Source organism: Scatophagus argus, chromosome 8 (genome assembly GCF_020382885.2).
Source record: "Scatophagus argus isolate fScaArg1 chromosome 8, fScaArg1.pri, whole genome shotgun sequence".
Taxonomy (NCBI): Eukaryota; Metazoa; Chordata; class Actinopteri; family Scatophagidae; genus Scatophagus; species Scatophagus argus.
The window spans coordinates 3,862,398-3,883,241 of record NC_058500.1 but is presented as its reverse complement, the minus strand read 5'-3'; the positions used below and the strand labels follow the sequence as shown (position 1 = coordinate 3,883,241).

Below are 20,844 nucleotides of genomic sequence, written 5' to 3'. Positions count from 1 at the left end.
TATTGATCCAGAGGGAAATTCAAAACTGCAGCTGGGACATGGGCCAAACTTAAAAATTCAAAGGATACGTCAAATAAATTTTTTCAAAAGATGGTTTCTGTCATTTTAGGCAGTTTTTATTGTACTGATATATGTTCAAGTCTAAACAAGGGCTTTTACATAGAAAAGATTCAGCATAATTTGCCCTGATATGAGCCCGAGAATGGGTGTCAAGTTTGACATTTTATGAAATATGCTTATTAGCTGTTTTGCAGAGAGATGACATGACTGATACCACGATCACATCAGTATGGTAAAAATGGGCTCATAGCCAGCAGACGGCTGGCTTGGTTTAACACAAAGCCCGGAAACGGGGAAGAAGCTTGCAAAATATGGCCTGTCCCTGTAATCCAAACAAAAAGCAGTGCCAACATGCGACAGTGGCAGGCAACCGACTCTTTGAAACTGAAGAGGCTGAACAGGACAAGCTAAAAGAGTGGCCTCCATGCAGTTCACTTGCTATGCTAACGACATTCATTTGCTGCTCTTCTCTCGTGTCTAGAAAACAGGTGCTCGCTTTTCGGTTCCTTCTTCACCCTCCGTCTTCTCGCATACGAAGCGGTCTTCGCGAAGTGAACTGAATTCTGAGTGGGTTGCACAAAGTGTATTTCGGTCCTCAGGTCTTTCTCTCTGATATATTTGCGACGATTCCCTCCATATCCATCGAGGTCTCGTATGCCTCAGTGACCAGCCCTGTTTGCTGCAACACTTCTGGCACAGAGAATCTCTGTGCTGCTGCCTCGATGTGTCCCAGGTTTTGGTTGGACGCCACCTCTTCCATCATTGCGCCGCTCGACTCGATCACCACCCTCACTATGCAGCCAGAGCTGAGGCCTGTCCCGGAGTCAGGCTCCGGGTGTGTCGATTCCTGGACATCGGCGGGCTCCGGGACGTAATCTGTCTCCCCTGCTATCAGCGAGGCTTCTGCTGCTTTGTTCTCACCAGGATTTCTGTCCATATCCTGCACGATCACGTTCCTTAGTTTTCTCTGCCGGGGGTTGTAGTTCTCCGTGCGTTTGTGGATTTGAATGTGTCGTCGCAAGTGAGCCTGGAAGAGAAAACACGCAGAGATGTGAGGGTTGGGTGAGTGAAATGAGCTAAGCTAAGACTTCATTCGGCCTGAGTGGAGTTAAAGCATTTAGTCCATTAGTTGACCTTTTGATAATTGCTAAAATTATTTTTCAAGAAAAAACACAAAACCTTCTCAAATGTGAGGATTTAACAGGTATTTTCCACCTTTTTGTGTCGAAGTCTGCACTGTTGGACACAATGAACAGCATCACCTGGGCCCTAAACACATTCAGGCGCTTCACAAAAAACACCTTCCCTGTCCATAGAAACATGACTCAAATAGGATTATAGTGTGAACAAACATTAGCTCCATATCACCTGCAGCTGCCTCAGTGGCCTAATGGATAAGGCACTGGCCTCCTAAGCCAGGGATTGTGGGTTTGAGTCCCATCTGAGGTGTACAGCAGGGACCCTCCCTGAAAGTGTACTGGGCTTTTAAACCCAGAAAACAATAAACTGGAACCAGCCTTTGTTTTGTCAGGGTTTTCACAAAGAAGTTTGAATATCTGGAGGATGTTTGACCAGACAAAATAAGATGATTGATCTGGACTCTGACAAACTCTAACAGCCTTTTTTCTTTCTTTGATGTTATACAGATAATTAAGAAGAAAACGTACTAATTAAAGTGAGCTGAACACGGGCCTGACGATAACAACACCACTGAGTTTATACTGCAGCAGCTTCAGTGGCCTAATGCCGGAGATCATGGGTTTGAGTCCCATTTGAGGTCTGTAGCAGAGTGGCGCAGCGGAAGCGTGCTGGGCCCATAACCCAGAGGTCGATGGATCGAAACCATCCTCTGCTATGTTAGCAGTTTCACTGAATAGCTTTAAAGGTTGCCTTGGGCTCAGGAAAACTATAATGGGCAAGTTTGACTTTTCTCTAACTCGTTGTACAGACCAAATGTGCCAAGTGATCAAGGAAGTAATCTGCACGTTAAATTTCTAGCACTGACAAAGTCATATGCAGGACGTTTAGCCTCAACTACTCATCTGCTACAGTTCTATGTAAGGTTGCACTTAATGTAGTTCAAACAGTCAATCTCTTCATCGCCTCATTAGTTAGCAGTGTTGTGATGCCACAGGGGCAGAGAGGGTTAGCCAGCTCCCCATGGGATGGAGGTGGTGAAACTGCATGCTGATCTGCACAGTGCTCATAAAGCAGCTATCAGAGCTTAGCTACCGGTTCATTTGGAGAGGAACAGGCAGACTAACTGGCAACGTAAAAATCTCGTAGTTGCAGGAGGACCCGTGAGCCTACCTGTCGAGTGAACTTGTAGCCGCAGTCTATACACTCAAACTTCCTCATGCCCTTATGGCGACGCAGATGAACGCGAAGTTGCTCCCTCGCTGGTGAAGACCAAAAGAACAATCGCATCAATGAAAAGTGAGCTGGGTTCTCGTACTGTGTGTGCGTGCCTTACCTTAGCATGGTGTATCTTACCTTTGAAGGTTTTGCCACATATGTGACAGCAGTGGGGACGGCCTTCCTCGTGTTTGCTGGCCTTGTGGCGAACGAGGGCGCCTTTCTCCGTGAAGCGCTGCTCACAAACATCGCAGCTAAAAGGACGCTCACCGGTGTGTGTCCGGTTGTGTTTATCTAGACTGGCTGGTTTTAAAAAGACAGTCGTTAATACGGTGAGACGCGCCGTGTCGAAACTGTGTTCAAGAAACGATGCTCAGAATATTCACTTTGCCGCCTCTGATCTCATCGACTGAGTGGAGCAGCGATCACAGAGGTGAAGATGGAGGATATCTGTTACCTTGGGTCCTGAAGGTTTTGCCACAGAGGTGACACTGGTACGGCCTCTCGCCGCTGTGTATGCGCAGGTGCATGTTTAAGTTGTTCTTCTGGGAGAACGCATGGCCGCACAAGTTACATACAAAAGGCCGCTCGTTTCTGTAAAGCAGAAAGAAAATACTCCGACAATCTGCACACACGCATCCACATTATTTAACCGGCACATTTAGTCTGATCAAACCAGGACTGGTCAGAAAGAGGAACACGCTCTGCTACCTGTGGATGGCTTTGATATGCATCTGCAGGCCATTTCGACTAGAAGCTCGATGGCCACACTCCTCGCACACAAACGGCTTTTCGCCTCGATGTTTGGCTGCTTCGTGCACACGCAGCTCTGTCCGAGTTAAGAAGGTTTTGGGGCACTCGGCACACTAAAAAAAATCCAAAAATATACCAAAAAATGTCCTAACAGATGCAAAACTACAGACTTAGATTGGATGCAAAAGTGACTGTGTGAAACCTAAAGTTTGGCAACACAAATTAAAGCATAAAAACACGATTTACTGAAGGTACGCCACCCGCAAGTCGAAGCCTCACTGAAAGAAAACTTACTGCATGTGGTTTGGGGTAACCATGGACCTTCATCATGTGCAGCGTCAAGTTCTTCTTGTGCATAAACTGTTCGCTACACGTTGAACACTGAAAAAAATGATGATGCCATGTCAATGAAGATATGTTTGTGAAGCTAATGACAGATTTGTGATCACACATCGTATGCTCTGTTCTGTGTTCAGTGGGTGTAGGCTGTACCTTGTGGGGCATATCTCCTGTGTGGGAGACAACGTGCAGTCGAAGCTCTTCTTTTCCATTAAACGTCAAGGAGCATGTCGTGCAGGCGTACGTCTGTAGGTTTAACACAGCAAAAACACTAGCGTTTTACGTGAGACTGGAGACAGATTTCAGTTAAGAGACTTGAAGACACGGTCTGTCTCTCACCTGGACTCTGGCGCAGTCCCTAATCTCATGTATCAAAAGATTCTCCTTCCTGAAGTACCTCTTTCCACATTTGAGGCAACCAAAGGGCCTCTCTCCCGTGTGCCGCCTGAGAAAAAGACACATCAGTGGCTGTTCGTTCAACGCTAATTCCAAGGGAAAACACTGAAGACGTGTACCTGTTGTGGACCTTGAGGTAGTATTTGCTCTTGAAGGATTTGCGACAGATGGGACACTGCACTGAGTCCTTTTTGGAGTCTCCTTCCACAGCCTCACCGTTCTCGTTCTTGTCTGTTTTGCACTGGGCCTTGCGCTTCCGTGCTGTTGATGCTGACGGCGAGAAGGAGCTGGGCTGGGCAACAGGCACATACTCCTCATCTGTGTCTTCAGAGATCCCCTCAAAATCCCCCACGTCATCGTCTTCTTGCGCCCGCTCAGTTACCTGGCTAACATTATGGTCATTTACATCAGTCTGCAACTCAGTTTCCTGCAAATGGCACAAGAGAGGTAACTGCTAACCACCACATCCATCTTTAAAATCACCATAGTTCATTATAGCAAATTGACAGTTGCTGTAAAAAAAATTATGACATGTGCTCATGTTTTCTACCTTAGTTTGACTAGTTGGCTGATCTGTGTTTTGGTCCTTGGCAACATCACCACTTTCTCTCTCCGTGGGAATAAGCAGAGGCCTCTTGTTGGATTTTTCAGCTGTACAATCAGTGGTTGGGCTCTCATCAGTCACCAGTCGTCTGGGACCCTTCACAACACGACCAGAGCGGGTGGTGGTAGAGGCAGTGGTGGCGGCCATGCTAATACTGGCAGCGGCCGTATCACAGCTGGACTCACCTCTTGTGACTGCAGGCAAGCTTTCCTCCTTGACTGAATAAGGAGATGTTGTATCTGATGCAGCCTTTCTAGGTCTGCCTCTTTTACGCTTGAAAGGTGCAGGAACCTCAGAGTTTTCCTTGAACTGCTGACAGAGGGTGAGTGCTTCCGGTACGCCGAGGCTGGCTGCTGCGTGCTGCACCTTATCCAAGTTGTCAGGGTCCAGCTTCAGCTCTCCAGTGTAGACAAAGTTCAGGAGCAGCTCCAGGCCATCATTAGGACACTCCTGAAGGCAGAACTCCATGCATGGTGCAGTGAGCATGTTGGACTGTTGGAACAGTTCACTGAAACAGGCCAGGATGTTGCGATGGGCCAGGTAGACCACCCCACCTCCCACATTCAACGCTGCATCACAAAACCTCCCTACTGCCCTCTGCTGGTTCAGGGTGGACAGAACACGCTGTGCATGACTGTTCTCTGCTGCAGGCATCTCTCTGGTTTCACTGTGGGCTGCGGCTGCTGCTGCTGCATGACACACAGGGACATTAGACTGTATGTAAATGAAGCAACTTATTGCATTACCCATGTGATATTTATTATTTTTAAAAAAAACCCTTTGCACTCCCATTCCTTGTTTTATTTTATCATGAGTTCAAAAGCCAAAGAAAGCTAAATTGTTTGATTATCACCCAATCTTTCAACTCCAACGCTGAGGTTGTATATTGTTGTACTTTACTGTTAATTATATGTACAGTATGTATCTGTGTCTTTTTTTTAACCCACCAGTCTGTATTATTATCTGTGCTGTATTGTCTCAGATTAACTGATTAGTCTAACAACAGAAAATTTAATTGTTGAAGACATTTTCTAGTCAAAATAGCTACTCAGATATGAGGATCTGCAGCTTTTAGTTTTCTTATGTAACAGATATCTGAATATCTCTGGGTTTTGGACGAATTAAACAATTTGAGCCACATTTAGCTTTACGAGATTGTGATGTGCATGTTTCAACGCTTTCTGGCATTTTCGGTCAAAATGATTAATCAAAAACTAATTGTCAGACTGCAGCATTAGAGCTTCCTGTACATTTGCAGGTATGCATAATGAGTCACAGTCACTTGCACAGGATATTTATATATATTTGCCCAATAAAGCTCATTCTGACAGTTTCAATGCTATGTGGCTGCAAGTATATTTTTCATAGTTCATTTCAAGAAATGGCATACACAAAACTTTAAATTGGGACAGACTTCTCAATCGAGCTTGGTATCACTCACATAATCAACTTATTGAAAAATTTGCCAGCTGAATTAGATCCGTGTCAGTTATAGCAACTGCATTAAACATGCTGATTATTACAATAAAGGTCTAAACATTTTCCAGTATACGTTCGGGATTGCTCATATTTCAACAGTTGAAACTGCTTTTCTTATAATTTTTGCAAACCCCTAGCTACCTAGCACCTCAACGTTTATTTCCTAGTACATATTTTAAGACGCTCCCTTAGCGTGATAAGTACGCACCGGACAGCTGCATTTTGAGATTCGCGTCTGCAGTATCGATGAAAACCGATTATTTGCTCTTATTTGTTGAGTAGCTGCAACAGCTTCAGGTTTACTGTAAATAGGTTGAAAACGCGACAAAGACGCTACATGTACCTTCTTTTCGTTTCTTGTAGGCCCCTAAAAACTGCATAAGGAAGAGGATGTGACGCTATTTACGCGACCGAACTCCGGGATAAATGTGTCTGGTCCATTATTAAACATCAACATGCATAACAGTAATGATAAAATACTCATAAAATATTAGTATTTTTGTCTACGTTGCTTTTTGTATTTTAGTATTTTGTGTGCAGTTCACAAAAGTGTATGAGTTTTGTACACTGACTTCGTAGTAAATAAAAACACTCCGGGTAAAATCTTAGTTGGCCATCTGCAAGCGGCGTCTGTTTGTGGCTCACACATGTTAGCTAGCCTGCTAGCACGGGAGTATTAACAGTTGATCTGTTCCCTGGACTCACTTTAGTCAATTATAAGCACAGTTCTTTCAGTAAATTTATAATCTACAGTATTATCTAAATCTCTACAGTTCCACATTATTTACTCAGAAGCGGGGGGTAAGTCGAGCTGATTCAACAACATAAACTAGCTAGCTAGTTAGCCGATAGTTCTTTTAGAGCTGTTCTAGGTTGCGTTAGTCCTGGTGGCTTCACGTCAAGTTTGAAATTCATGTTGCGTCGCTGTCTAGGCAGCTGGTTCCTTTTGGTATTGTATGCATTTAATGTTGCCCAGCGGCGCCCTTTGGGCACCTAGACTGTAATTAATATATATTAGCTAGTTTGAGGTTAGCTTAGCTTTCCGCTGTTACCGACTTGTCTTGCGAAATGAAACCACCTGTGTTTACAAAATAAATGTCGTTATCGCTGACTTAATTAATGATTGGGAATTTGTTGCCCTGGTTTGTTCACAGAGCTAGCTTAGCGGCAACACCTGTCCTGTCAGATGCTAATTGCCTTACTTCTTTCTATGCAGGTCCCCCCCCCCCTTTGTTTGTCATCGCCACCCACATGAATAACTATTGATCACAGAATCATGAAGGTGAAGAAACCCTCAAAGGTCAAGGGCCATGCTAAATCTCAGAAGTGGAAGGATGTCAGGGGAAAACGGTGCAGGCCTCCCATCAATTCCTCAGAGCTCAACTCAAGTCCTGTCATGGCCAGGGTGATCAAAGAGCACCAGGTGTCCGTGAAGAAAAAACCCACCGTCAAGAGATTGAAGAATAAGGCAAAGCTGGTCTCTGACTCCAAGAAAACTCCTCAGCCTGAACTGAAGAAGTCTCACACGCAGGCTAATGGAAGTTCAGCGTTTACGGTAGACAGTGAATCAGATGACTTGGAGGAATGGAGGGAATATTCAAAGTCCGTCCTTGGGAACGGAATGGAAACCTCAGGTGACATGGAAGATGTAAGGCCAGGTAGACTGGAGGGAAAGTCCCTCCATCACTGTGCAGAGAGAAATGATCAACAAAACCATGCAGTACTTGTCATGCAGAAGAATCAGGTATGGTCCAGGATATTTTGGTAAACCTCTGGCTACAGTTAAAACATTTATCTGATTTATTTCATTTCTATGACTGAGAATCACTTGACTCCTCATCTCCTGCAGTCCCTGTGTTTCCGTGGAAAGTGCTTTTTGACCTGTCTGTATGGTCGGGTAGAAGTGATGGGCTTCACCATTGAAGAAGGCCAGGAGTCATATCCACTCTTTTCCCCAGCCTCACACTGTCCGCTGACCATTAGGGCACTGGAAAGCTCTGATCGCACCAGAGATGCAAGAACGGAGGCTTCACCCATCCTGCAAAAGTATCTGACCTCGGGTGAGTGATATAATTGTTGTGCATTCTTTATAAAGTATTTGAGGTTATTTTATGTTGTACTGTTACATGGACTATTGCTTCCTGTACTCAAATCTCTTTGAATGTGCTTTTTGAAGCATCAAGGAAGAGGTTGGTTAAAAACATTATGTCAGACTCGTCCATCATCCTGCTGGAGCCCATGGAGACGCCTCTGACACGGTTTCTGTCAAGCTTCACTGATCTCAGTGAACTGTTCAGCCCTCCGATGGTACGCTGACTGATATTTATTCATTAAGAATTACAAGTGCGTACACAATACATTTAACTACTCTGAACTTCTGACAGAACTGTTTTCCCCCCCTGCTTGTTTGTAGAGTGAACTCATGTCAGCTGTTCTTGACACTCCACTTAATGGTCTGGGTATGATTCCCCTAGTCAGCACCGTGGAGGGCCTGAATATGTCAAAAAGTTACAGAGATGCTCTCAATGCGGTGGTTGGTGCCTGCAGAGGTAAGTTCCTTTTAGACATGCACCTTCTTACATAAATGTAGCGGCAGCTTTGCATGTTTTCTGATGTCTTTAAGAGGTTAAATACACAGAGAGACATTAAACACATCTTGTTTGTCTGATTATGATCACTGTGGTATTTCTCAGAAAGCTCATTAAATTGCTGATAGTACAACACAGTATATTTCTCACCTTTGATTCTGCCCTGGAAAATTATTGGATGCGTCTTTCATTCATAGGGGACATGGATGGCTGTCCAGTTATCTTCGTATGTGGTACCAAGAACGTGGGCAAGTCGACTTTTATCCGGGTCCTCATCAATACTTTACTGAACCAGTAAGTTCTCATCTTTATATATATTAAATATCTAGGGACATTTTGTCTGGCTGCGCAATATTGGAAAAAAACTGACATATAGGTATGAAAAACTCTAGGAAACTAAATGCATATGTTTTTTTTTGTGTATCTGCAGCACAACTAGTGTAGATTATTTCGAAGGCGACCTCGGGCAAACAGAGTTCACCCCTGCTGGTTGCTTGTCTTTGTTGACTGTCACAGAACCGCTTCTGGGTATGTTTTTATCCTCATGTTACTTCATATTACTTCTACACATCTTTCTCCTCATTCTTGCATCAATTTTTGTTGCATTCCCTTTATCTTTTTTTAATGCGAGTGTAATATTTGTAATAATTGCATTGGTAAAGCTCCTTGAAAAGCTACGTCAAACATACATGGCTTACAGCAGCCTTTCATTAGGTATTAATAAGTGTGTTAAGTGTTAAAGGAATAGTTCGACACTTATTCGTGGTCCTTGCAGAGGAACAGAAGGAAGAGGCCAGCCTGGCTGTTTAACCATAACAAAGCCAGCTTAGCAGGACTTATAAAGCTCACTGACGTGTTATATATTTCTTGTTAGATTTGCCGTACAGACAAGAGTGGGGACGATTCTCTCATCTTACACTGTGAAAAAAAAGCAAATAGATATGTCTCCTAAATCTGCTCCTTCAAAATTTATCTGAAATGTTTTTTGTTTTCGTTTTTTTCCAATGTGTTATTCCTGAAGAATTTTGTGAGACTGGATTTGTAGACTTATGTTGAGTTATCTTTCAGGTCCTCCTTTCACACATCAGTGCACACCAGAGCACATGATCTATTATGGTCAGACGTCATGCGAGCCGGACTTGGACCGCTACCTAGAATCCCTTAAGTCCTTGTGGCGCAGGCGCCCCCTGAGCAGGGAGACCCCCGTAATTATCAACACTATGGGCTGGGTCAAAGGTCAGCTCAGGCTACACTCTGTGAAACAAAATCAGAAGCTTTAAATATATATGTTTTAAACTGTGTTTGACGTGTGTTTTTCTGTGCTGATCGCAGGATTTGGATTTCAGCTGCTGGTGGACATGATCCGCTTCTTCCCAGTCTCACATGTCATCCAGCTGAGTCATAGTGGCATCACCCAGTGTGCCGCACTCACTGCAGAGTATCTGAGGACAGCGCAGGGCTACCAGACGCACCCACCTGCCCAGACCGCTCTGGATGAGTTCACCGAGAGCCACAGTCCACCCAGAAGCTACGCTCACCTTAATGTACAGGCAGAGTTTCGGGGAGTGGGCCGTCAAGGAACATCGTAAGTGCTGCTTATTCACCCTGTGTGGACATTAACAGCTAAAACCCTGAATCATTCCATCATCTTCTGTGGGTGCATCGTGTTCCACAGGAAACACCAGCGCAGTAATGAGCACAGAGAGCTGTCATTGCTGGCCTACTTGAGTCAGCTGCAGTCTCCTGACCCGGGACCAGTTAGACCGTTACACAGCCTCACCCCGTACCAGGTACATGAGAATCATGATGCTGCAGTTCTTCAGGAGTCAGTTTTTTTTTCTTTTCATATCTTGGAAAATTGTCCATAACATAAAGTTATCTGAATTATTCATCAAAATTTAGGAGGTTGGAGTGATTTGTGGATGTAAATATATTTTGATATATACATCCACTTTTTATGTTTTTTAACAAAAGCAGTTCACCTTGTAGCACGTGTCTTGTTACTTTTCGCTGCTCCAGGCTAAGAAATAGTTTCAGCATAAAGCTTCCCTGTAAAACCACAAATTGTTGTTTTTATGTTTCTGTTTGCACACAAATTAAGCAGCTGAGAAATAAAGTGTTAATTGGTACCTAACCGTTCTCCCTCTGGCTCGTAGGTGCCCCATTCAGCAGTGGCTTTAGGTGTGATCCATTGTGAGGTTGAGCCCAGTCACATGTTTTATGCTGCCAATGCCAGTCTGGTGGGACTCTGCTGCCTGGCAGAGAAAGTAACAAGCAGAGGAGGCCCAGTCCTGCTGTCGCAGGCACCCATCTGCCCATGTGTGGGTTTCGGTATGTAACAGTCATATCAGTATGTTTTGTTAGCTTTTGCTTCACTTCCTTGTAATTTTTCTCTGATCTTATGTCGATATGTACAAAAACAACAACGTGTTAACTCTTTTCTTTGCCACGTTTCATGAAGGTGACACAGTATGTACCATATGACCTCAAAGTGTTCTGATTACACCAAACAAAAAGTCTGCCAAAAAGCCATTCACAAAGCAATGGTATGTTACCTTATATAGTCGTGTTGATAGAACATTTTTGTAAAACTGGCAAATGTCATGATGTATTAAGCTGATTAAACAATGTTAAGTATGTTTGAAGTGGGCCTGGCCTCTCCTCAGACAGAACATTAGGCCTGAAATGGGTGCTCTTGGTTCTTAGATCGAACGATCAGAATGCAGTGTGAATACATGCACATGTATTGCAGGTGTGCTTCGAGGCGTCGATATGGACCGAGGTCTGTACTTCCTGCTGACTCCTGTTGATCCCTCCATCCTTCGTAAGGTCAACTGTCTCCTCCTGGGAGCAATATCGCTGCCTTCCTGCATCCTCACGTCACAGGTCAGACGGCCGCTCTGTTCATTTCTACACAACGCACCTCATACATCTGTTCAAAGCTTATTTTTTTTCCCATGACTGACTTTCGTCTCTGTTTCAGCCTGGCTTTGAAGGAGAGATGCCCTATGTCACCACAGACTACAGTTTTGATCTCACTGGTGCAGGAAAGCTGCGAGTCTTCAAGGGAATGACGAGACCCAGTCAGATGGGGATGTAAAGACATTTCCTGCACCCCGTCGGTTTATTGTCTTTTACACTTCTTGACTCGTGTCTCATTTTGAACCAGTCAGCGTTGGCCTTTGAATGTACAGAGCGGAGGTTGAACCAGACTGCTTTTCATTTCGAGAGTCAGTCTGACAGCAGCCAGGATCATAGACTGCAGGAGGAGATGGCTGACTTACTCTCTGAACCTCCTTGGTGTTCTCACCAGGTCCTACAACATTCGACTGTTCACATATGTCATGCTGCTGTGAAGGAGTTTTGAGTTTCTGTGTTTTCTGCAACAAGGACCATAATATCACACTTTGTAGTTGAAACTCTTGTTTGGTGTATCATCTTTTATGGGTGAAATTCCAGCTGCAAATGAATACAAAAACCTGACAGATTAAAGGAAAAACAACTTTTGCTCAGATGTTCTTGCTTTCATGTATTCCTTGTTCATTTGTTAAATTTTATACATCCATGTAGATTTCAATACCATTTAATGTCAGTGTATCACAGTATGCAGTGCAGGCCCTGCTTCAGATTGTATTATTGGAGAAAATTTCCACTGCCAGCTTTTTGTGTTGATGTGTTCATACAACATTCAAGTAAAGAAGAAGGACTGAGTTAATGAGGGATTTTCAAATGACAGCCAGTCTGTTGGATTTACAAAAGAAAGAAACCCATTTTGTCAGTATTGTGTTTTTCTGTCAGTCAAATGTTTTACTGAAACTGCTCTATTTTTATTGTTGGCTCGTTCTGCATTTACTGTTGTACATTTGGTAATGTGTTAAAGGGACACAGTAGTGCTCCTGCATTTGCAGGTCACTCAAGATGTTTTGTAAATGCAACATGTTTACGATTTCTCTCAGCCTTTGTAGGACATAAAAGACAACATTTAACACTGTTTTGTTTCTTGGTGCTACCTTTTGGACCTCAAGGGGGCAGTAAATGTATTTGAGATTTTTCTCTGAATGACAGCAGATGTTCACTTAGAAAAAGTCTCAAGGGCAAGAAAACTGCAATAAACTATCAAGACCTGGCTTGTAATGCTGATTAACTTTAATGTTTCACAATGCTTCAGATCCAACAGTAAAAAAAATTACTAACCTCATCTGAAAAACTTTTAGGTGCATATAGTCTCACATTAAAATTATCTGACCCGAAGAATTAAAGGAGGACGTGGTTGTAAACACCCACCCACGCAGTGAAGAATTGCTAATTTGTAAAGTGGGCTGTTTTAACATCCCCACTCTGCCCACTCTGCTTTTCTTTGTTCGCTGTTCCCCGCCTCTTCATTGAGGATGGGAGCAGACAAACACAACACAGCTACATTTTGGCAGAGTCATTGTTTTGGCTTTGTCAGGTCAGATGTTTTCCCATAGTCCTCAAACCAAAGGCAAATCCAACTGTAGAGGTGCCACTAGACTGTCCACATGAACCTAATGATCTGAAACGGCTCATTTATGAAATGCACTTCGATGCAGAATACAAATTGAATGTATATTTTTTTTAACACCCACCCAAGTCAAAACCTTTTTAGTGAAAGATGCAGTTCCTTTGTTGTTTGCAAACCTCAAAGGAAAGCTTCGTGTAAGTCGAACCTTCTGTTCTTACCTGGCATGAAATTTGGAAACGGAAATCCTGTATGTAAATCAAATAGAGCATAAACTGTTAGCACTATTCAGAAACAGGATTAAAATAAATAAAATAAAAACACCAAAAAGGTCACTAGCTTCCAGCTTCTCTATAGTGCAGAGTTGCTGTTTTTCCTAAACAGGATCCATAAATCCAGAAAAGTATTATACATCAGCCAACAGGTGAAGTCCAGCAGAAGTCTTGTTTGTGAAGCTCTATTTTATCCACAAGCCTTGTGTTAGTAAGAAACCCTTGATTTATGCCAAATTTGGGGATATCCTCCCATGGTGCACCTGTTGGCTGAGTACAGTAACAATGCTCAGTTCTCCCCTGTTCAGTTCCAAAATACATGGGAGATTTAGACAGATTTATCGTGATACAGATATGATACAGCTATTCCATGATACAGTTTGAGCTTAAAATAATGAAATGTCACCATGGGCTGCTGGGCCCCTCTTAACCCTCCATTTCTTCCATTTTGTGTATCATGTACAAGCACAGTTTTGCTGTACAGTAATCTTATTTTCTGACTTTAATAAAGCTTTTAAAATTAGATTTTGACTCAGGGCCCCTCTTCAAGTCAGGGCCTCACATAAGGCAATAAAGAAGGAGTCGAGTAAGTAAAGGCCCCAAATGTCAGTTGATATTGAACATTAGCGGTGTATGCTCCCAGGTTCCCAATCTACTGCCAACGTTTTCAAAGGCAAGATGAATGTCAGAAAATTATCTGTAAAACATCAGGGTTTAAAATAATGTTATATGTCCTGCTCTTTATTTTGGTTTGGGGAAGTTTACCTTACACTCCATCAACTCCAGCCAAGATTGTGTTACATAGTGCTGCATTTGTGGTTATTCTTCGTTCTTAAATCCTTTTCTCTTGTACAAGTGGCATATATTGTTTGAAAACACAAACACTAAAGCATAAATTTAATCTTTTGCTTGTCCCAGTATTGTTCAGTACTTTTTTCCCACTGGGTAGCTTCTTTATCCCCACATCTTACTGACTTTGCTCAAGTCTCTTTGTTTTCATTTTTAACTTTATATGATGTTTGTTGGTATAATTTGCATGTTTATACTTGCTTTAGATTGAAAACGAGCCCGTTAGAAACTTCAAAGCGTCAGCTGCACTTGGTTTTCAATCAAGTCACCAAGTTTTTGCTAGTTTTTCCGCGCTAGCGTTAGCTTACACTAGCTTACCTCGGCTAAAACCTGCTAGCATGGTCAGCCAATAACTTAGTAACAAACTGCTAAGACTTTTAGTTTAATATCTGATCTCTCGCCATTAAGGCTGGAAAGAATAAAGGTGGGTGTTTTTCATACTGTGTTCATGTGTTTTAGAATTTCATCTCGACACCATGGACAGGCAGCACAATGTTTTTGGTGTATGCACGTCTGCACTGTGGGCTGTTCACTGGATGTTTTCTTGGTGTCTCTGGCGCCTCTAGCTGAAACGCTGCGCCACTTGACAGAGAGCTGCACTGGGTCTTTGTCGATCCAGGCTGCCTGAATGAATGGAGGAGAGCCGACGGTTGATCCGAGAGGGCGGCGAGACGAAGCAGCGGACAAAATGTGTTCAACTTCAGCAACGCGCTGTGTAAAGTTAACAGAGGATAGACCATCCGTGGATCATCTACTTTGAAGGGTTTCCCACCCCGTCATCCACCGACCGAGCTCCACCAACAGACGTTTTCGCTGGACGTCGAGTAGATTTCTTTTTCTCATGTGTGCAGCCAGCAACAGGTTATTTACAGCTTAGCACGGCGTCCAACTTGCAGCCGTACCTCCGTGGTTATTAGACCTGTGCTAACTTTTCGGTGGTTGAAACCGAGGGATGTTTTTATGCCACTCTTCTCCGTGCATTCACCGTGATGTGAGTTGCAGCTTTTTGCTCGCCACCGGCCAGATCCTACAGGCTGAGAGCACTGCGTTTTAGAGGAGGGCGACGGCAGAAATGGGAAGAATATGAGAATGCCATAGAGAAGACTGCGAATTAAACACTGCTGGTTAATTAGCACTGAGCCTGCCATCCCGACAGACGAACCTGCGAGGAGCTGCTGTTGGTACGGGGGCTTCATCAAGAAGCATTGCATGCATAGATGGTGCCAAACAAGTGGACCATGAATTCAGTTCTGCACAAATCGCCACCAAGGAGCTGGCTTGGTCTCAGATTACGACTCAGTAAGTAAAAATTCATGAAGTCATCTACTGATCAGCCTTTCCATGTTCATGCTACCACCAGCAGCTGTCGGAGAAGTCAGCATCTTAAAATGAGTCACCTGAATGCTTTGTTCTTTGACGAACACATTGTGTGTTTCAGTCTGTGCACTGAGTTGCTCCTTAAGAAGGCAGATAGGAAGGGGAACAGGGGAGCTCTGATGACTTTGATCCTCAGGCAGCAGATCTTTGTTACATGCTTTCCTCTAGTCATCAAAGTTAATGGCTGAATTTGGCAAATGACCTGAGCGGTTATCCCAGCTGGAGGCTGGGGTATTTTAGTCAGCACACACTGATCTGAAGTTCTCTTCATGATGAAGGGCCTTCCGACAATTCAGCATAAACTCAGATGATAGATATTACTTGTAAATCTGCAGCCAGCAGTATTTATTGTGTTTTTCCTTCTGGACCTGCCATCTGTGCTCCCCTCTCTCTTCCAGCTCATAATTCAGATCAAAGTCAGAAATTTAATTTTTACTCTTCTAGGGTTGCAACTATTACTTTCTTATGATCTGCAATCAGAAAATTGTGAAAAATGCCCATTGCAATTTCCCACAGCTCAAGGGACTGAATTAACAACAATAGGAGACTAAGAAAGTACATATTCACATTTAGGAAGTTGGAACCAGTTGGGTTTTCTCATGCTTGCTTGCAAAACTAACTGAATGATCGAAGAATTATCAAAGTGGATGCCTGTTCATATTCTGTTTGTCCACTAATCGCTTACTGGACGAATCGTTTCACACCCAGCATGCCCACACTTTAAGCTCTGTTCCGCAGGCTTTACATGTGTGATGTATGCAGTGCTGGCAGTTCATGGGTTCATACACTAAGCCTGGAGTTAAAGTTTAGCAGCCTTAATTGGTTGAGTCTGGAACCCTTCAGTGTTCCAGGCCATCGGAGTCTTAAGCCTGTCTTAAACACACGGGTCTAATCTGGGACCAGATGTCTTGTCTGGTCTCTGTCCACCACCAAAAAACAAAAACATTGGCTAGAAATCTCAGCTCTTACTGTTTGATGAACTGTTAGGGTGGTAAGAATGTCGGCCATCAGAGAAAAAGACGTCCTGTAGAAAGCCTACATGATGCTTAAATTTATTTTTGTCGGTTGATGCACCAATATGTCTGTGTTGGACGGTTACTGTTGTCTGCAAGGCCCATTAGGTAGCAGTTCTGTAGCTTTCATATTCTGTGATCTTCATCAGTGAGTTACATGAAATTGTAGATGTTCAAATTTCCCTTTTTTTTTTTCTTGGCATGTTGAAAAATTCCGGTTCATGTTGGCATTCAAGATGTCATTCATTTTGGCACAGCAGTTGAGATAACCGCAATAGGCACCTTCAGTAGCTCAGAAAGTGCTAAAAGAAAATGGAAATTTGAACATATATAGATTCGTCACAAATGGGCGCAATCCCATCCGCCGATGATGCTCATGCAATATGATCGAAATCTCCAGAACAACAACTAACTAAGGTCCATCCTTGTGGTTGAAACAACTTCATTCAGTGTATTTTTTTTTAATCTGAGGGAACATTTGTCTTTAGTCTTTTCTGCAGTGCTCGATCCTGTCCTGCCTAGACTGGTGTAGTCTGGGTGAATATGCCATAGTGTGCTTGTGTTAGTGATTTCGGCCTGGCTCGTGGCTTGTTACAGTTTAAACTTCCTTTTTCAGACTCTCTTTCCATTGTTCTGTGCAGTAATTTCCTTTCTCTTTTCCGCTCTTTGCACTTCTGCCTTTTCCTGATGGTGCTCCGGGTCACAGTTAGCTCTGCTTTTTTGTTTCTCTTTCTTCTATCCAACTGCTCAAGAATAATTATCCAAGCTTCATGTGCGATGTTGCAACTCCTATTAATGCTTTTGCCTGACGAGCTTTATTTGTTTTATGAAGGCTCTGCACTGCATTTGTTGCTGCTGCCACGCCAGGCTCTATAATAACATTTTCATGGCTAGTGCTAATTTTGGTTGTACTCGTGGTCTTTAAAAGGGCTTTGAGACTGCAGGTTTGTCTTTTCTTGTGCCACAGTACAGATGGTCCACTTTGCAATACAACTTGTTGTTTTTTCCACAGACTATAATGGAAAACAAACCAAGCACTGATGCAGTGACTCTCTGATCCTCTTGCTGGTGTCTGGCAGTCTGACACTTGCTTCCTCACATTTCATCCTTTCTGTACAGTACTTCCTGTATGTGGATTTTACTGCAGCAAAGACTAGATATGGTGTTTTGCACTTTGATCACCATACATATAGTTTATAAGTTTATCCCATGGGCTTATAAAAGACTTTTAAAAACTGCGGGTCATAGAAATTTTTAGCTTGTTTAAAAGATGGAACTCCAGTGTGTGAAATAATGTGTAAATACAAAGATAGAGCAAACAGGCAATTAGCTTAAGACTGAAGATACCAGGAAGTCATTGCACCTGCAGAAATTATTACAAGTAACTTCCCTTAAAACCACAATGTTTTGTGAGCAATTTAGACAAATGAGATGTTAATAAATAACCTTTTAATACAAGTGGGAACATTTTTGAGGTTTGGACAGACCTACGCTAATTGCTTCCAGTATTTATTTAATTGGCACCTGGCTTAGTGGTGACAGTCTTCTCATGCATCTCTCAGCTAAAAAAGCTTATTTAAGTATTTCCTTAAATGTGCAACTGTTCCTTTAATGTGGCTCAGTGCGCACTGGCGAACGCCACCGTGCACAGACATATCAGGTGTTGTGGCCTTCTACACTTCATTACAGTGTCAGTTTTGCTGTTTTCAGTCACAGATGGAGTCAAAACACGCTCGTAGCTGGAGGCCCCCACGCCCTCTCCCTCATATCTTTTCTCATCATCCCTTTCTCCATGGGCTCCCACAACACTTGGAAAATGGTTGATGGAAAACAGAAGCTGAAACTGTCATACTACTCTTCTACTCTTCGACTCTTATTACCCTCATTCCCAGCACTTTGTATAGATGTTATTCTCGTTTTTGTGGGGCATTGCTTCATAACAGTAGACGTGTTTCTTAGATTCAAATTTCAGATGATGCACTTTTTTGTCCCTGAGGGCTCCTGTCCTGTCATTGTCCTCTGCTGTTTTGCATCATGAGATAGAGAACAAAGTGATGCGCTCTGCTTTGCATTTTCATTTCATTTGCATATGGCAGATCAAATGAGAATTAACGGAGTCACGACTTATACTTGTGGTCATTGGTCTGTGTTTATCTTTGCATTTAATATCACAAGGGGAAAAAACCCTGCACTTTGTCGTCACCCTTAAGGCTCCATGTGCTAAACAGACGAGGCGTGAGCTGCTCCTCTTCATGCTGTGCAGCAGATAATTACAGGGGCTACGTTCAGGTCACACACACACATGCACCTTCTTTAACTCGAGAAACATAATGACAAATGTTTATCTCTGAATGTATCTTTCCCCATTCATAACCTCCACCCTTGCTAAATCACTGTTTATGCTTATTGCTGCCTTCCACATGACAATAACTGTACTTTTAGGGAATAAGTGTTTTTGATTCCTGTTGACTCTGTTATTGGCTTTTCAAGGAGAGCCCCCACTGCAATTTTAACCAGATTGTTTCAATTATGGGATTATTCATATCAACAAGTTGAAGAGTGGTTGCTTGTCCCTGTGAACAGCTGGTTTAAGGACGGACAGTTAAATTACATGACGTCCTAGCGTAGTTCGCTCAGTGGGGACGGTCCTGCACACCCTCTTCTTTCAGCAAGGTTCTTGTGGTTGATAGATCATCCTTTAGGTTATCATCAAAAGGCAATATAAGAGTAAAGCTACTGATAATGGTTAAAATCGACCCTTTTCTGAGGTTGTATTTTAAATTTAGCTTTCCAATTCCTTCTTGCATTTAGCTGTGGTTATAATCTTTCCACTTGAAGCATGGCTGAAATATTGCAACAACTGCTGTCTGGATTCTCAAAAATAATTCATACATACATTCATGTCCCTAGCTTTAGTAATCTGTTCATTTTTATCAACATCCATCATCTGGTCAACATAATTTGTTCAGTACCTTAACTGATAACTAATTACCCACAAAACTAATCATGATCTCGTTGGATTCAGTTTTGTGTTTAGTGGTAATTAGCAAACGTTAGCATGCTAATTCTGCACTAAGATGGCATACTTGAAGAGGGTTGACCAAAAAACCTACAACAGTTTTTAAACACAATATGTTGAGCTGCAATTAGTGATTATTTTCACTGTGGAATTATCTGCTGATTATTTTTCTGATGAATAGTTTGGCCTATAAAATGTCATAAATTAGTGAAAAAAATTGTAAATTTTCCCAGTCAGAATTTCTTAAAGCCCAAGATGACATCTTCATGTGTTGTGTTTTGTTCCACATATAGTGCAAAACTCAAACAAAATACTCAGTGTACAGTGATATAAAACTGAGAAAATTAACCGATCACCACATTGGAGGAGCTTGAGGATGCTGCTGTTTGGCATTTTTGCTTGAAATCTGACTTAAATGACTCGCGGCTGCAGATGTGTGAGGCCGTACTCACGTGCTAGCAGCGAGTGGACTCCTCGTCTTATTAGCAGCAAGTTGTTAGTTATGCAGATGAATAAATGACCAGGCACAGGCAGTACTTTCACTCTCTGCGTCTGAGATGCACACAGTGGGGCTGGAACAGGTTTCTGGACTTGGATCTTTATCTGTTTGTATTCATATCCCTTCAGAGGATTCACACAAAGAAGTCTCGAAGTTCTCCTCGTCTTAGCCTGACGGTGAAGGGTTAACCTCGGCTTGTTTGATGGGCCACCTTGCTAAATATAACCCAAAACCTCCTCCACATGGGCACGCACAAGCCTTCAACTGCACTCCCTCTGTCAGCACTCTGGCTCAAAACACTTTTTTCCCCACAGCGCACACACTCCTGCAGTCTCATTTACAGTCTTGTCGTACTGCACCCGCTCACACACTCATTTCTCAGCACACCATTAATACTTTAGTGAGAAGCCAGTTCATTCATGCTCGGCACACTAGGAGGTTTTGCTGGCTATTTTTGTTTCACTCTAGAACAAGAGCTACTTGATTCAGCGTTCGATTCTGTCGTAATTATGCTCAGAGTGAATTGAAAACATTGTCAAAAAAGTCGAATAATTTAATTGACATGTCACTGGTTTGTTTTGTTTGTTTTTGCATAAAAACACGAGGGTAAAAATTATGTCACATTTTTACAGTTGCTGCACCCCGTCAAGACATAATTCAGCACATAGCCCTTAGTAAAACTGCAGCTTATCATTTTTAAGATATAACATGTTATACAGGGAGCTCTAGAGGTGCCGCTGTGCTTGCTTTGGACAGAACCA

At 42.8% G+C, this 20,844-nt stretch overlaps 3 protein-coding genes and 2 non-coding genes across 8 annotated transcripts in view; 4 read left to right on the top strand and 1 right to left on the bottom strand.

Moving 5' to 3' along the window:
* Positions 1-94: 94 nt before the first annotated feature.
* On the bottom strand, positions 95-6,488 carry zbtb48 (zinc finger and BTB domain containing 48). Of its 2 annotated transcripts, none has more exons than XM_046397464.1 (11): positions 6,330-6,488; positions 4,454-5,196; positions 4,023-4,330; positions 3,847-3,952; positions 3,661-3,753; positions 3,463-3,549; positions 3,127-3,281; positions 2,873-3,009; positions 2,554-2,718; positions 2,371-2,459; positions 95-1,087 (listed from the first exon to the last, which is right to left on the bottom strand). In XM_046397464.1, the coding sequence occupies exons 1-11, from the start codon at positions 6,364-6,366 to the stop codon at positions 656-658; spliced, it is 2,352 nt and encodes a 783-aa protein (XP_046253420.1). In that variant the 5' UTR covers positions 6,367-6,488; the 3' UTR covers positions 95-655. The 2 variants fall into 2 exon arrangements, with proteins under 2 accessions (XP_046253420.1, XP_046253421.1); XM_046397465.1 differs by having other exon boundaries at positions 6,195-6,458.
* On the top strand, positions 1,437-1,509 carry trnar-ccu. The gene has a single exon. It is a non-coding gene; the product is annotated as a tRNA-Arg (tRNA).
* On the top strand, positions 1,844-1,915 carry trnam-cau. The gene has a single exon. It is a non-coding gene; the product is annotated as a tRNA-Met (tRNA).
* A 129-nt stretch (positions 6,489-6,617) lies between the features above and the next one.
* nol9 (nucleolar protein 9) lies at positions 6,618-12,708 on the top strand. Of its 2 annotated transcripts, none has more exons than XM_046397466.1 (13): positions 6,618-6,787; positions 7,203-7,730; positions 7,836-8,046; positions 8,163-8,293; positions 8,400-8,535; positions 8,772-8,868; positions 9,005-9,102; positions 9,643-9,810; positions 9,907-10,159; positions 10,250-10,364; positions 10,731-10,905; positions 11,327-11,460; positions 11,558-12,708. In XM_046397466.1, exons 2-13 carry the CDS (start codon positions 7,263-7,265, stop codon positions 11,672-11,674), a joined length of 2,103 nt encoding a protein of 700 aa, XP_046253422.1. In that variant the 5' UTR covers positions 6,618-6,787; positions 7,203-7,262; the 3' UTR covers positions 11,675-12,708. The 2 variants fall into 2 exon arrangements, with proteins under 2 accessions (XP_046253422.1, XP_046253423.1); XM_046397467.1 differs by having other exon boundaries at positions 6,618-6,789; positions 7,206-7,730.
* A 1,648-nt stretch (positions 12,709-14,356) lies between these two features.
* Positions 14,357-20,844, top strand: part of plekhg5b (pleckstrin homology domain containing, family G (with RhoGef domain) member 5b) — a 65,052-nt gene continuing 58,564 nt past the window's right edge. The window contains exons 1-2 of one of the 2 annotated variants that reach the window (XM_046397460.1): positions 14,357-14,599; positions 14,742-15,474. In XM_046397460.1, the coding sequence (XP_046253416.1) occupies positions 15,393-15,474 (82 nt within the window). In that variant the 5' untranslated portion in view covers positions 14,357-14,599; positions 14,742-15,392. Of the gene's footprint in view, positions 14,600-14,693; positions 15,475-20,844 lie in introns of those variants that run through there. The other variant, XM_046397459.1, reaches the window with a different exon arrangement.